Source organism: Chamaea fasciata, unplaced genomic scaffold (genome assembly GCF_029207755.1).
Source record: "Chamaea fasciata isolate MVZ Bird 193981 ecotype frontalis unplaced genomic scaffold, bChaFas1.0.hap1 SCAF_6, whole genome shotgun sequence".
In the NCBI taxonomy this organism is placed as follows: domain Eukaryota; kingdom Metazoa; phylum Chordata; class Aves; order Passeriformes; family Sylviidae; genus Chamaea; species Chamaea fasciata.
Window position 1 is genome coordinate 23,384,310 of NW_027094091.1, and position 15,924 is coordinate 23,400,233.

At 43.8% G+C, this 15,924-nt stretch overlaps 1 protein-coding gene across 1 annotated transcript in view; it reads left to right on the forward strand.

The window, feature by feature from the left end:
* Positions 1-2,760: 2,760 nt before the first annotated feature.
* Positions 2,761-15,924, forward strand: part of LIMCH1 (LIM and calponin homology domains 1) — a 173,982-nt gene continuing 160,818 nt past the window's right edge. Inside the window, exon 1 of the mRNA XM_066185667.1 lies at positions 2,761-3,206. Within this exon, the coding sequence (XP_066041764.1) occupies positions 3,111-3,206 (96 nt within the window). The 5' untranslated portion in view covers positions 2,761-3,110. The remainder of the gene's footprint in view (positions 3,207-15,924) is intronic.

The following is a 15,924-nucleotide window of genomic DNA, read 5'->3' on the forward strand; positions in this document are numbered from 1 at the left end:
AGTTGAAGACAGAAACAGGAGAGTTCCTCTTCCCAGCAGAGAAAACTAAACAGGGTAGAAGACCAAATCAATTAATATAAGCCAAATACCTAAAATGGTATCTTCCTCAAAGCTTCTATTTTTCCATTTGTGCACAGCAGGAGAAAGATCCCTGCAAACCAGAGACGACTGTCTTTCTCTGTTTCTGCTTTCTCCTATTACCACGATATTGTGCATTTTTCTACAGTTATTTTACTTATGCATAGGCACAGTCTGCTTTTGGGAAGGGGAGCTGGACCTGGACAAAGATATGAAGTTTGACATTGATACCTGCAACCCTTTAGATTGCAGCCCCTGTCTAATACATACAGATACGAGTGTGTTGATAAGGGTTGTTGAAGTGCTGCCTCGATTTTTCTTTTTCTGGAAAGAAAAAAGAAGTTAAACTGAAGCACTTGCTTTTAAATGAGAGAATTTTGAGAAGAACTTCAAGAAAAGAATCTATTTTTTTGCTGCTACAAATTCCACCACTAAGTTTCTAGCAATGTTTCTGGTAAGGAGCAACTGAGTGACTTTGGGAAAACCTTACTGGAGTTTCTAACATTCTAGTTTTCGTATTTTGTCTTCTGCAGTTGTGAGGGTGGTGGCAATATGGAAAGGATAACCATTGAAAAACCTGTGACTGGTATTCAAGGGGCTTAGAGCAAGCCCTGCAACTCCCCAGGCAGATGGTGATTAAAAAAAAAAAAAAAAAAAAAAAAGCTGGGCTGATGCTAGAAGTGTGTTTCCATGGGAACAGGGAGGTAGAGATGCCGCCTCGTACTTGACCGCATGAGAAGCTGGTTCAGGATTAGGATTAGAAAAGAAGTGGCCAGATTCCTACTGCCAGTCAGAGTGTTTTTTACACTCCTAAATGCATGACAGGGCTCTTTAAAGACTGCACTAACTCTATATCCATGTGCTGCTGTGAGGATTTCATAAATTGAAAAAGTTGTGTGTGCTTGACTGTAAGTGTATAAATAAATAGAAATGTATATCAGAGCACATTTTCTTTAATGATCCATGAAAATTGATGCATAAATGGAAAATGAATGTCCACCCCTCACTTCTAGACAAGGTCTAGGGTGGTGGTCTTTGTCTTGAATGCTGCTCTGTGGTATGATGCTTACCCCAGCCCAATCCAGCTCTTCTAGTTCTCCAAGAGGTGATGTTGAGATCACCAGACAGGAAAGTCATGTATTTGATATTGCACAGTAATAAAAAAAAAGAGAGGTAGGATAATTATTTTAAATTGTTAGTCTCTCACTGCCCCAGGAGAATGAATCTAATTGTTGTCTGATAAACATCAATGTTATTTAAATATTACAAGAATCAGAAAATAGATTGTTAGCAGAAGTATTTCAAAATACACTTATTATTTATCTTTAAATATTTGAGATTAGATTACCCATTCATCTAGTTTTTGTCTTGTTGTAGTTCTCAGAAAAATCCCTATAAACCTTATTTCCTGTTTTAAGGCCCTTTGTTACTCCAGCATTCTTGAAGCAATAAACAAAGACAAAAAAAAAAAAAAAAAAAAAAAAAGATAGCAAACAATAAAGACAAATTCCTAGAATGGAAACAGAATTAAATATATGCACTTTTGTGGTATATTTATATTTTAAGAGTTGGTAATTTTTGTTGACTATGAAAACAAACAAGATTCAAAATCTCAACCATTGAACTGAGAGGAAATAAGGCCCAAACTAAGGGCATGTTGAAAATCCTTCAGTTTGCTTCTTGTCAAAACTTGTTGACAGCTATCACAAGGGGAAGAAGTGGTCAGCTATGACCCCCTTCAAAAAAACCTTAGTAGTAGGGGTTAAGGTCTGCACACCTGCATTTCCAGCACACTGATACCTCTCTATGCTTGCATAAATATAAGCAAGTAACTTTGGCTCATCTTTTGAACACTGGTGAGAGATTTTTAGGATTTGTCTTTGAAAAGTCCTGGTGAAAAAAAAAAAAATTCTTCTGTTTCTAGAAACTTCTATGCTTAACCTTAGGCTAAAAAGCATCTGCTTGAGTTAGGACTACTCGCACCACATAAGTTAGACATGTGAGTCTCTACAGGACAGAGCTGGATTTCTTCCTCTGCACAAAGAGAAAAATGCGAAGTATTCACCTACGGTATGTATATATTTTTAAGCACACCTTGATGCCTGCTCTGCTTTCCAAGGAAGACTTACGCAGTCCGGCCCTGTGCTGACCCCCACGCCTTTTCGCAAGGCCAGTGTCGCCCCTCAGCAGCCCGAGGAGATGCTCCGCAGTGCCGTCAGAGGCACCTGCCGGGTTCCGCTCCAGGTACAGAAGCCCCCGGCCCTCAGGCAGGTGGGCGAGGGACGGGCGAGGAGCAGCGCGCTTTCCCGCCGCGGGGATGGAGATTCTTGGATGCTCCGAGTAGCAGCATGGATTAATGAAGTGTTTAAGGCAGCAGCCGCAAGCAGCAATTCACCGTGCGCGGCTCGGTGCCCTCCGAGAGCTGAGGGTGGGGGACTGGCTGCCCCCCAAAGCAGGGGGTGCCATCGAGTCCCCCCCATCCTCGGGAGCAGCGGGGTGAGGGGAGCGGCTATTCCCCAAGCAGGAGTGCTTTGCCATCACCGTCCCCGTCCCCCGCGCGGGGTGCCCGAGTCCCCCGCCCACCCTCCCCCCCGGTCGCAGCGCCGCCCGCGATGCGATGCTCGCGGCGGGGAGGCGGCGGCGCGGGCATTTGCATGGGCTGAAGGCAAAGCGGCTTCGCCCGTCTGTTTTATTTTTAGCTGGCAGCTCAGGACAGAGCGGCGCAGCTCCGCTCCGCCGGCGGGGCGGGCGGGGCGGCAGGCGAGGGAGGACCGAGCCGGCAGGGCGGGCGGACGGACGGGGCACCGGCGGAGAGAGGTTACCGCAGGCGAGCTGCAGCCAGCCGGGCTGCGGAGCGCCGCCGCCCCCGGCTCCCGCCCCGGCGGCTGCGAGCAGGGAGAGGCAGGGAGAGGCAGGGAGAGGCAGGCAGCGGCCTCCGGAGTCCCCTCGCTGCGGCCGCCGATCACCCCGGGCTGGCGACTCGGTGCCTGGCTTCTCCCCCGCCGCAGCCGCGGCGCGCCGGGGCCCTGCAGATGGCCAGTCCTGGACTGGAGCTGGGAGAGGTTCAGCCTCCTCCCGAGCCCCCCCAGCCAGAGCCGGCCTTCACCGAGGCTCAGAAGTGGATCGAGGTAAGCCCGCGGGATGGCAGGGGTGCGGGTGCCTGACCCCCACCGGGGACACCCCGCGGGACAGCCCGGTGTCCTTCCCTCCCCCCACCGGTCGCTGTCCCCCCCAGGGACTGTGGGCGTTTTATTCCACGCTGATCTCTATCCCGGCCTCCTCGCCGCTCTCTCCAGCTTTCCTCGCTGCGGGGAAAGCAGCCGGGGCCGATCGAGCCCCCGCGCGGGGTGCGCGCCTTTGGATGGGCCCCCGCCCCCCTTCCGTCCCTTCCAAACTTAATCTGTTAATCGCATTTCCCCTCCCCGCCCCCGGCGTTGGGATGAACGGGACGGCTGTAAACATGAGCCGGGCAGGTGCGCGGAGCTACGGAGCGGACGCGGATGCTCCCCCGTGCCCGCGGGGCTCCCGGGGGCGGCCATGGCCCCCGCCCCGCCGGGAAACGTCCGGCCCCGCGCCCCGCCGGCTCCCCGCGGCCTCGGGCGGCGGCGGCGGCCGCGCAGGTAGCGCTCCGCAGTGCGCGGAGGGGCGGGCCGCCACCGCTGCGAGGCCGGGGACAGCCCTGCTGCCCCTGTTCCTGTCCCTCAGCCGACCAAGGAGAGATATTTAGTCTAGCTATACAAGCAGGGCAGAAAAAAAAAAAAAAAAAAAATATGTGCTTGCTGTTAGCTCGCGCTATAAAACAGAAAGATGGGCAGGTGGTGGATCAAATTTAATAGTTAAATATTTTGGCATGTGCCAGTAGAGACGCCTAAAATAGCTCTCCATCTGATTTCCGGTACAGAACATGCGTGAAGGTGGCATAAACCCACATACCAGGGTAGCTGCTCCCTTCAGCTGTGGGCTTTGAATTTAATCTGCAGCTTTTAGAAAGCCCCAGTCGATTCCCTTTCCTGAAAGTGACTAGGCAAAAGGTTGTTAAAATCGTTGTGACTTGAAGATTCTGTGAAGCCCTGGGAATTTCAGCCTGTGATGCTTTACTCCAGTGTCAATTGGAAAAGTAATGCTGTGTCAGTCTTCAGGGAATTGGCCCTGACGTGATGTGAATCTGGCTGGTGTAGGACCAGAGACAGAGGAACCACGATGAATGTGAAAAGAAGGGCTTTTGTGCCAAGGAAAGGTGAGCATGCAGCTTGGAAAAGTGAAATGCACATAAACACCATTTGTCTTGGGAAGATGAATATGGCAGTTTCTGTATGGCCTTCTTTATGACAGAGGACCAAGGGAGAGAGGCACATGACTCCATCGTACATATGGTATAAAAATACCTTGTGACCATGGGTTCTGCTGACTGCTAATGAAGCCAAGAACTCAGTGGTGAAGCAGTTCTCTGTAGATAACAAAGCTGTCATCAGCCACTCCAGGCATGATAATAATTAAGGGACTCTAAGTCTTCCTGTATTAGAACAGAACCTTGTGGGTCAGGCAGAAACTTCTCTCTTGGGCAGTTTATTCCACAGTTGACAGTGGCAGGAGGTCTCATGCCTGTCTCTTGTGCTACGCAGGCCCTGGTGAGCAGAGCAGTTCTCCATCCTCTATGCAAGTCCAAGAGTTCCATGTGTTCAGGGGAAGCTCTCAATAACTTCTTGTGCTTCCTCCACTTTTTAAAGCATCATCTGCTTGATGTATAAATGGCAGAACTGTAATGTACTGTTAATTTTGCAACCATCCCCTTGCCTGAGGGGAATGTGTCAGGAGCCTGGAACATTGCCACGGCTGTGGTGTGAGAGGGAAGCATCTGCTTTTCCAGCAATGCCCAGAGCTGATGCTCCCACTAAGAGAAAGAAGGAAGAAGCTGCCAGTGAAGCAAATGTGGCTTAATTTGCCTAACACATTGCATTTCCTTTTAATCCCAGTTTGGGTTAAGCTCTGGAGCATGTGGGTTATTACCTCTTCCAAAAATCTGGTCAGCATTCACCCTTCTAAATCTGGGTGATTTGAACTGACTGAGTTATGCAGAACATGATATGCTAGTGCAAAGGTACTGGAAAGCAATGTCAATCTTAAAAAGAAATAAAATTTAAAAGATAGGAAATTATAAGGTATCACCATTCATTGTTCCAAGCCCTATCAATCTGCATGAAAAGCAGAAATGGGGGTCATGCTGTGTCTGGCTACTAAGTCCATCTGCTTCAGCTGGCTCTGTACGTGTCTTTCACCAGTTTATTCTCTGGCCTAGAGATGTTTGCAAATGTCCAGTGTATTGTGTCTTCCAAGTCCCTTCTGACCATTTAAAATTACATCTCTCTCGAATGGAAATAAAAGAACTTGTTATAATTGCAAGGAAGGCTATTGAACCTGTAGTACAAGCTAAAAGCTAGTGAGAATGTGTCTCCTAACCCCCAACAGAATGTTAGCAGTGTGAGACAGCATAAAACCTGTTTCAGGCTGTAAAATAGTGCCTTGCAAGGAAATTAAAGTAGAAATGGACAGATTGAAAACTCTCTCAGCTTACTGTGCATTTTTATTTCTAATGATTAAGTTGTGTGACTTTTTTGTTTGATTCTCATCTGATTTAAATCCTAGTGTGAGAGCTGTCACTATTGTTGTAGGGCTGCAGAAATCTATTTGTGGTCTGCAGTACATTTCTCCTGTGGTGGGACTGGAAAGGGAGGCTTCTCCTTTAAGTGATGACATTAAGTGATGAATGTTTAGATCTGCAAGGATCAAGGAACTTCAGTTCCCCTGCTCCATAGGTCTTAGGGGTCTCCTCTTTACTCCTTGAGTCTGTCACCTTTCACTGTAGATGGTCTTCTGGGTAGCAGAAGCCTTCCTTTTTCTTTGCCAGCATTATTTTAGTCTGGATGCTGCAGTGTAGGGTGGTCTAAATTACACTGAAGTTTTGGTGGATTCTTGTACCAGCCCTCTTGCCCCTCCCTGGAACTCTGACCCAGTAGCAGTGAGGTGCTCACCTGAGCAGGGAAAAATGCCAGAGCTCTGACTTACTGCCGAGGCTGCTTATATATTTAACAATCTGTGTTCTGTAAGAGAGTATTTCAAGTGGTGAGAGATTTGGTCTCTCCTCTGTGTTGCAGAAGGTGGGATTTTGGAATTTTGTGGAGTTTTGATCGTGAGTCTCTTTGGGTAGGAAACCAGAGTTCAGGCTTGCTTAATTCTGCATAAATATCAACTGTGCATCCCTCTTGTAGACAGCAAACTGATCTATTATTTTAGTTTAGCTTGACATGTACTACTTTAGTGAAAAATGCCCTCTTAACGATAAAATGCACCTTATTAGTAGCACTCAGAGGAATTAAAATAAAGACATTGAATGAAAAAACCCTGTGAGAGAGCTACATCAGTCTGCATTATTAAAGGTGTGGTATCTCATTTCAATTAATGCATCTCAGTTTCACTGAAAGAATATATCAACCTTGTAAAGCCTAGTTGCATACTACAGCAAAATAACAAATCTAATTTAATCTAATGGCCTTTAATCTTAAAATATCAAGGTTCTCTGTATGTATGTTTAATCTGGAATAGCTTGTGACTGAGAGAACATCTGTATAAACAGAGTTATTCTTGCTGTAAAGACTCATAGGAGAATAATACAGTAATAAAGTCACATTTAATACTGGTGTAACTCCTAAGGGTATTGTTATCTCCTCATCGTGCCTCCTAGCCTTGCCTCATTAATATGCTCCCTCCTCATTGCTGAGGCTTGGTTCAGTTAGGGATGGCTTTTCCATAGATTTGTGTTCCTTAGAAACTTTGCCAGCTGATAAGAATACTTCCTTTATAGTTATATGGCAGTAATAAACAGGTCGTGTTTTTCTGTCCGTTGTGATCAGTGCTTGACTTCATCACTCCCTCTAGATGTATGTAGGCTAAACCTCATCAACTTTTAACAATCTGCTGCCTTTTTCCTATATGCATTCCCCATGAGAATTCTTGTGTTATGGAGAAATTTGCCAGCCAGAGAAGTTTGTTGGGTGTTTTGTGGCTTCTTTTTGCCTTCTTTTGCAAAACACCTCTTAGATTTTTGTGTTTAAGGTGGTGTTTTAATTAGGTATCAGTGGTGCTGCTTCTAGGAGAAGCTGTAGGACCAAGTGCATTTCCTAGTGCCTCTGGATGTGTCACATCATGCAGCAGAACAGGCAGGCCACTCTACCACGCTACCTTCTCTATGGAAGAGTTTGAGAGACATATATTTGGGGAAGTGACTCAGGCAAATAAACTTCATGTGATTTTCCTGAGCTGAGAGTCTAGGAACAAGGTTTCTATAGGGTGTCTCTCTCAGCCAGAGAGCTGAGGTTCCCACTGCAAAAATGTAACTTTAAAGGAGTTGGCCGTAGTCCATTGACCAAATCTTTCCTGATGGTGAAGGACTTGTTTGGCATATCTGCAGTGGTGGGCTGGAACTTGAGTAACACACAAGTTTGTTTATGTGATCTTTGGAATGCAGTATGACCTCTGAGGAACATCAGAGATAAAGCTCTTCTGGTGAAATGTATTGGAGAAGCTGACTGATTCACTGAATATATGGGTGACCTGCGTCCTGGAGGGGTGTTTCTATTTCCAAACATGGAGACATCTACTCTTCTGTGAAGCTGATTCTAAGATCCTTGAATAGGGACTCCAGTTCCTCTGAACATTGACAGTTCCTCGAACAGTGGTGTCCCAGTTAAACTGGGACCTTTGGGTGCCACTACAATCATGCCATTATTTGGATAGGAATGCATTGAATCCAGCAGACATCTTCTCTAGCAAGCATTTCCAGAGAATTCAGTTTAACTACTTTACTTTTTGTATTTCAGTACAACCACTTAAGTGTAGAATGTTGCACCAGGCTCTAAAACTTTATGGTTTTATTAATCAAATATTGTAGAATAGTTGTTGAACGAGCCTCCAAGCAGTGTTTGCAGGTCAAATTTCTCAGCCTTTAGCCTTTCTTTCTTTTTAGCTCTTTTTCTTCTTATGGAAGAGTGTCTTACCTATATACTCTATGTAATGTATTGGGAATTAATTTATTAAAGTGAGCGAGAGTATTCTCAGATTAGAAGAAACCTATGCAAATGTGTTAGACAAACTGTCTGATATGCAGACAAGCTGTGTTTGGAAGGTAACCATGACCATTAAGAGTCAAAGGCGTGTGGCTGATATCTGGCCCTAGATGCACGTGAATGCAGGATAACTTCACCGTGGTTACAGTGACTAGACTTGGAGAGGAATTCTTCACTGCTATCTCTACATCTCCTCCTGGGCAGCATTTAGGGACTGCAGGCAGGACAGATGGGATGCTCTTCATTCTGGCTCAATCAGTCATTCGGTGGAATGAGAGCTAAATTGATTTAATGGGGGTGGAAGAACCCAAACTCTCTGACCCTGTCAGACTACCACCTTCTAGAAGTTTTTTCCTCTTCAGTTGCTTGGCAGCCAGCCTCCTGTGCTGTATACATGAACTCAGTTCCCTTGTCATGAGATCTGTTTAAGCCATGTTACAAGTAGTGCTTGGCACAAGGGTGAAAATAATCAGAACAACCATACTATTGATGAAGGGATAATGTCAGGAAATGCAGGACTGAGCTCTTAATTGTCTCAAACCTGAATTAATTTTTAGTTTTAGTATTGATACTTTTAAAATAGATAAAAGATCTGACCTTAACACCAGTCTGGGGTGCTGTTATGCAGTTAGTGGTGGAGACCAGTTAGCACAGCTATGTAATGTCACTGTGCTTGTTCTGCTAGTAACTACATTTTTTAAAGTATTTTTTTTTTAAGGCAAACATTGGTGCTCTAGAAAGGAAGGTAAAATCTTTTCCAAGTGTGGAGTTTAAATAGTAGGTTGATACAGCAGAATTTTCTATCTTCTAGGATGTTTTGGCTTATCAAGTTGTAAAAACTGCATTATCTTTTGTTTGGAAAATCTAGCAGTTTAGGAGCTTTTCATCCATGGATGAAAAATTCTGTGTGTTAATTCTGTGCAAACATTCCAAGAAGAGCAGTTTTTCAATGAAAAAGCCATTTATGGGGCGAAAGTGTCACTTAAAAGGACAGCTGCATGGGGGAAGGTATGCACGCCATGAAGATCTAAGCTTTCCCTCCTCCTTCTCCTTCTCCTTCTCCTTCTCCTTCTCCTTCTCCTTCTCCTTCTCCTTCTCCTTCTCCTTCTCCTTCTCCTTCTCCTTCTCCTTCTCCTTCTCCTTCTCCTTCTCCTTCTCCTTCTCCTTCTCCTTCTCCTTCTCCTTCTCCTTCTCCTTCTCCTTCTCCTTCTCCTTCTCCTTCTCCTTCTCCTTCTCCTTCTCCTTCTCCTTCTCCTTCTCCTTCTCCTTTTCTCCTGCCAATATTTACACTTAACAAAGGACGACTTGCCTCACTTGGGCCCTTTGATCACAATGATTACAACAGATACTATGGCACCAGGAACATGACATTAAAATTGATAGCTGAAACTTCTTCCAGCTACGTTAATCACTGTTGTGGGTGAAAGAGCTGTGGCCTGTGTCCTTGAGACAGCCTTGTCAGAATATGAAGAACAGTAATGTACCACAGCTTAAAATTAAATCCCTGCTTATTACTGCCTTTTATTTTATAAACAGCGTAAATATACTTCTTATACCTGGGACGGGGTGGGGACCAACTGCTGGGGCAGCAGCTCTGATGGAAAGGACTGGGGGAACCTGTGGGAAAACAGGCTGGTCACAAGCCTGCAGTGTTCTGGCAGCAGGAAAGGCTACCCTTTCATGATCTTCTGGAGCTGGTAGTGATGGAAGTGGTTGGTTGCTCCTGTTTGGCACTTGCTAGGTCCCTCTTGGAATACTGCATCCAGTTTTGGAGCCCAGCATGTGAGAGGGACATTGATAAGCTGGAGGAAATGGAGCAGGGAGCCCCCAGGCTGAATTGGGCACTTGGACACTTGCCATGAGAGAGAGCATGATGGAGCTGGGCTTCTTCAGGAGAGGTGTCTTTGTGCGTAGACATGGCAGCAGCATACCTATACCTGTGAGCAGGTTTTTGAGAAGACAGATTCAGGCACTTCACAGAGGTATGTGACAGGAAAATGAGGTACTTGTTATAAATTAAAATAGGGAAGATTATGGCTTGATACAGGGAGAAGTTTCTTCACCATGAGCCAGGTGAACATGGGTACACGTTGACCAGAGATGCTGGGAGAACACCATCCCTGAATGTTTCATTCCTGTCAGGACAAAGCTGGTAATGGCCTGGTCAGACCCAAGAGCTGCACTGGCACATAGCAGGAGGTTGAACTTGAGGCCTTCTGAGGTCCCTACCAACCTGGTTATTCTGTGGATCTATGTCCCTGACAGTGGGTGAATAAGTATCACTTAATTTTATTTTTAATGCTGCTTTATAGGCCACTTGTGTTATTGTAGTGAAGAGCCTGTTTATATAGGCAAGATCCTTCTTTATACAAAAGCAGAACTCCTATAGCTTATGGCAAGCATCTTCAGGGTATGCTACTGAGTTTTCTCTGTAGAAACTCATCAGGGCAGTGTGAAATATGTTTGGCTTCTAATCTAACTATTTTTGCTAAACCTGTTTTATTGTAGGAAACTGTAAAAATGACCAATTTCCTTGGCTTGGCTTGAATTTTTTTGTTGTTGTTATTTAATTCATTGTGCACTACTATACTTGACCATTAAGGAATTTAAATTTCCCTTCCTTTCCAGATCTTGAGAAGATGACATGCAGGCTTAATTCTTGAGAATTTAGATGCTAAATCCTTAAGAGGCTTTTTGTTTGTGGTATTAGTTGTTTGTAAGAATCCTTTACCTTGATAATCACTCTTCTCAGTTCCAGTATAACTTGCTACTGTTAACTAGGGTTTTTCTTTAATTGTATACATATATGATGATTATTGGCAGCAATCCTTACCATAGAAAAATGTCTAGCTTAACATCAGAGTTAATAATAGAGCTTGCATCTGATGTTAAAAGTGATTTAAAGTAGTCTAGTGAATTCTTGATTGATGAGGAAAGAAGAAAATCCTCTTCATTTGCTCATTTGAGGAGAAACCCTATTTTGCTGGGTTTGGCTGTTCATAGATCTCATGCCTAGTACCAAAGACAGCTTGATTTTGAAATCAACTTTGACAAGCTAAGATTCTGAAAAATAATATTACAGTGGCTTCTTGGCTTTGGCATCATTGTCAGTGATTCACAGAGCACTTCACAGGCTAAGGAGCAGCATGGTGGAGGCAGGGGAAGCAATTCTTTAAATCTGCTTTGAATGGATGGATGAGTAAGGTCAGAGAGAAATGCTCTTCATTAATTGCTCCTTCACAGAGTGTTCTGCATGATCCCTCGTTTATGATGGAAATAAGACAGGGATTTTTGCAATATGTGATCCCACTGTGAGTTTCAGGAAGAATGTCAAAGGAAAAGTTCTCCTTATGCTGTTCCAACATCTAAATTAATTCTCTCCACCTCCACCTGACAGAATGGCTACAGAGGGCTGAGGTTAAAAATCTGTGGGGCTTTGCCAGCACTGTTCTCCATGAAATACACAAAGTTGCTATCGTATCACAGCAGATTGTGGCTCTAGTGGAGGTTAGAGGTCTTGCTATGTGTCTTAAAATCCAAACCTCTAAACTTTAGTCTTCACCTGCATATAAATATTGAAGGAAATTATGGGACCTCATCATGATTTAATTTCTTGTGAAAATTTTATATCCAATATTGGTTTATTGGACACTCACTTTCAATTCTACTTCCAACAAATACTGAAAATCCTTTGTTCAAATGTCTGCTTTACTGTTCTGGAAAATTCTTAAGTAAGAGATTTTTTTGAAGTCTGCTATCAGAGAAGGGAAGCTTCCATATCTGAGGAAAAGCACTGAAGTCTTCTTCCCCGTTTTTTTTTTTTTCCTCAATTCCTAGTTTTGAATATTAATTTCATGGCTTTGATGGCAATTTTGCTTATATTATCCAATTTCTTTTTTCCAATTTAAAAGGAGTCATGGTGTGTTAGCTGAAGTCTGCTACTTGTAAGTGAGCATTTTCTGACTGTGTTTGGGGAAGGGAGAGGGATGAGGCAGAAGTGGCTGCCTTGTCTCTGTCAGGCTGATGCAGGCAGGGATGCCCAGTGTGCCAGGATGTTCAGCCATGAATCCCTTGGCTTTGTTTCTGTGCGATTATTGTGATTCATTTCAGTGAGCTAACTCACATATATTGTTGCAACAAAAACAGCTCTGGAAATTTTTTCAGTCCAGAGGCATAAAAGTAATTATGTAATCTAAACAGGAAAAAAAAAAAAAGAGAATAACTATGTCAGTATTTTTTTTTCTGTTTGTCCTTTTCCTGATTCTGATAAGTTGTTTTTTAAAGTTGTGGTTTGGAAAAAGGAAGCTACAGATTTAGGAGCATGCATGTGCAGTTTCTGCCTTCCGACTGTGTTTGGATCAATTAAAGATAGGCAAGAAAATAATTTGTTTTCCAGAAAGAAATTATGCTTGCAAGGAAAAGAAGGTGTCATAATCATCGAATCACAAAGGTGAGTCTTGCCTGAGTTAAGAGAAATTATATAAAACCTTAGTCTAATATCCTTCCCCTCCCAAAACCAAATTTTATTTCAACAAGATGGCCTTCAGTTTTGGAATAACATGTTAAAAAAACAAAAATCAACAAAGTTTAATTGACTCCAATGATCCTTTATTAGAAACATCTTGCCTCTTCCAAAGGGAAGCAGAAGTACCCTCTAAACATTTTAATTGTGAACATGCAGATCTTCAGTCTTGCTGGGACTTTGTTTTCTCCTTCCCTCAGTCTAGGGCCACTCTGCCCATGTCACTGCTCTGCTGAGGGTGCTGGGCTGAAGGACGCTTTCTGTCAAGGCAGGTACTGCTGCCTGCTGGTGGTAAGGGCTGTAGGCAGTGCTGCACTGATCTCTCAGGACAGCCCAGGTGCATGGCCACTGCTCAGAGTGGAGGTGGTGGCTCTTGTGTGCTGGTTCCAGCTGGTGGATCCAGCATGGGCAGCTGTTGCATTGCAGCTCCTGACATCCAGAGACTCTCAGACTGGCACAGCACAGCGAAGGGTGAGTCACCCTCACTCACAGGGTGAGATGAGGTCTCCTCATCTCCTGTGAGGAGATGAGCATAAAGGGACCACAGGGTGTTAAAAATAAAGCTGGAGAAGTTGCGGTAGTTTTACCTCCTTTGTCTATCTTTCAATAATTATTTTCTCCCAGGGAGCAGTCCTCAGTTAGATTTGCAGATGTTCACTTGCTGTGGGTGCCCTCCAATTATAATCATCAAACTGGATCTGTGAAGGATATGCAGTGTATGAAGGATGCACTGCAATTGGTGGGAGAACCTTCTTGGAGTACCCTAAACAGGAAAAGATCCCTATTTTTATTTAAAAATGCATCTTAGTAATGAATGCTTTGTAACTTCATTCTTTTCACTCACTTCGGTTTGTGTTAGTGGCTTCAGGGGAGAAAGTAAGCAAAGCTGTTATAGATAGCTATGGGACAATTTAATGAAAATTCACAGGGGTAACTCTGGGTGATATTCCCGTGAGATATAACAAAAAAACCCCACTTGTCTACCAGTGCTTGCAGGATTATATCCAATAATTTCCATTCATTGTAGTTCACTTGTGTCTCTGATGTCGCACTGCTGAATAATAGCTTTGATTCTGTACTTTTTTTTTTTTTTATTTCAACCAAGACTCTTAAGAACATATTCTGGTTATATGCAGATCTGATAGTTGTGGTTTTTACATCCACCCTCAATATTTGTTAGTTTTTCAGTGCAATGCTTAGTTCTCCATTGCCATACTCGGTTTTCTTTTTTCTTTTTCTTTTTTTCTTTTACTTTTTAATAAATTGTGTGGAAAAAAACTTGCATTTCAGCTTCCCACATTAAGGGCCTTGAAATCAATAGATCAAAGCCAAAGCAGACTTGCTGGAAATGGTGCAATCTCAAACTGTGTTGAAAGCTTTTGTTTTCTGCCTTTTTCCTGTCTCTTGGTATCTCCCAAGAGGGGGAAGACCATGACGGGGGTTTCTGTGTAGGGAAGGGGGAATATGGCATTACATGCTTGGGGTGCAGGGCTATGTGACTTGAAGGTGCTGATTTTCACCCTGATTAGCAGTGGAGGCAGGCTTTGCACAGGATGGGGTGCTCTGATATGACGCATCAAAGCAATGGTTTCCCATGGCTTGACCTGGTCTCCAGTACACCCAGGAAATAGGTGCTCTTGGAAAAAGTGCTCATGGAGAAAGGACTGTCAGTGTTAACTATGAGCAGTGAACAGTTCTCAGTCCATGCAGCTTCAGCCAGGTCAAAGTTTTCTTTTAGGATTGAGAGGAAAAACATAAGCATCTTGTACACAAAAACATAGGAAGAGAGCAAAGCATAAGCTCCTATTTTTGTTTTTGGTGGGGAGGGAGAGTGCTTTAAACTTAGGACTGCAACAGCACAAACACTGTAAATGGTCGGTGAAGCCGATGTGATAGTCAACAAAGTTGAGATTCTTCCACAAGTCAAAAATTCTTGCTGGCATTCTGTTGAGGATAAGCTTTTATTTCTTCAACAAAAAGCAAGTTAGAGAAATGGCTCTTCTACAGTGTAGAAAGCTGCTGGCAAGGGCAGAAGGTCACTTCAAATGTGCACAGTTGTGTCCTTTGTTGTCCAGAGGTGGGTGTATCATAGCAGGATTCCTTAGGACAGTTGCATGAGATGAACAGAGCTGATGTCTGTCAAGTCTTCCACAACCAATTGCATTTATGGGTGGCCATGAAAATGTCTTGTAAACGACTGAGCTGGAAGCCACGTGTGTTGACCTGTGAACTTGTCTCAGTCCTTGGAGCCATGATTTCTTCCTGCCAGAAGTGTAATGAGGCTGTTGGAGGGAAAGAGCACTTTTGGGAATTTCTGGACTGTGGTAACTATAGCTCTTTCACTCTCAGTGGAGTGACAGAATACTTGAACTAATACACGTTTGGAGAATTACAACTTTATTCTTACTAATACAGCAAAATGCCTTTTTTTTTTTGCCCATCAGCAGCCCATCTAACTTAAAATATGGCTTTTGACTGAAGGGCTTTGGACCATTTTACTTGCTGCTTGTGTGGGCAGTGTTGGAGGATTTTTTGTCTGTGAATGACTGCCCAGTAATCCATCTGTTAATGCACAGAAATATGGGTGACAAAAGGCACTCACTTGATGCATTAGTCTCATGGATTCTGCCAGCTTTCTGCTTCCTATGTGTCTTAAGGGATTAAAATATGTTTGTGTAGAATAATGGTTATTGCAAGCTTTCTTGAGTAATTGATGTGCTGTTGGTCAGCCATGCCCCTTGTATCTTCAGATCCTGGTCTGCATAACTTCAAGGTTTTTCTTCTAAACTTGATCAGAAATAAAGAAATTTAAGAAATTTAGTTGATAGAAGGGAAGAAATGAGAATTAGCAGAGTCTGGATAAAGAGCTTCAAGAGAACACACCCTGTAACAGGCGCTTCAGAGAATATAAGCTAGATCAAGCATGTCTAATCCACTGTAAAATCTCCATTTCCCCAGGAAGTCCTGGTTGGAGTGGGGATCTCAGGCCCTGATCATATTGCAGGCAAGAAGTAGCTCTTTCTACTGGAAATATTTGACAGCAATTCTGACTAGAGTGAGTTGCTCAGCAGGACTTAATATGGATTCCCTGGTACATTGTTTCTGTGAAGTTGTGTCTTCAAGAGTTCTGCATTTACTATTCTCTTCTATCACAGTAGAAAGTGAGAAGCATGAATACAGATACCAATTTGCCAGATCATCTCT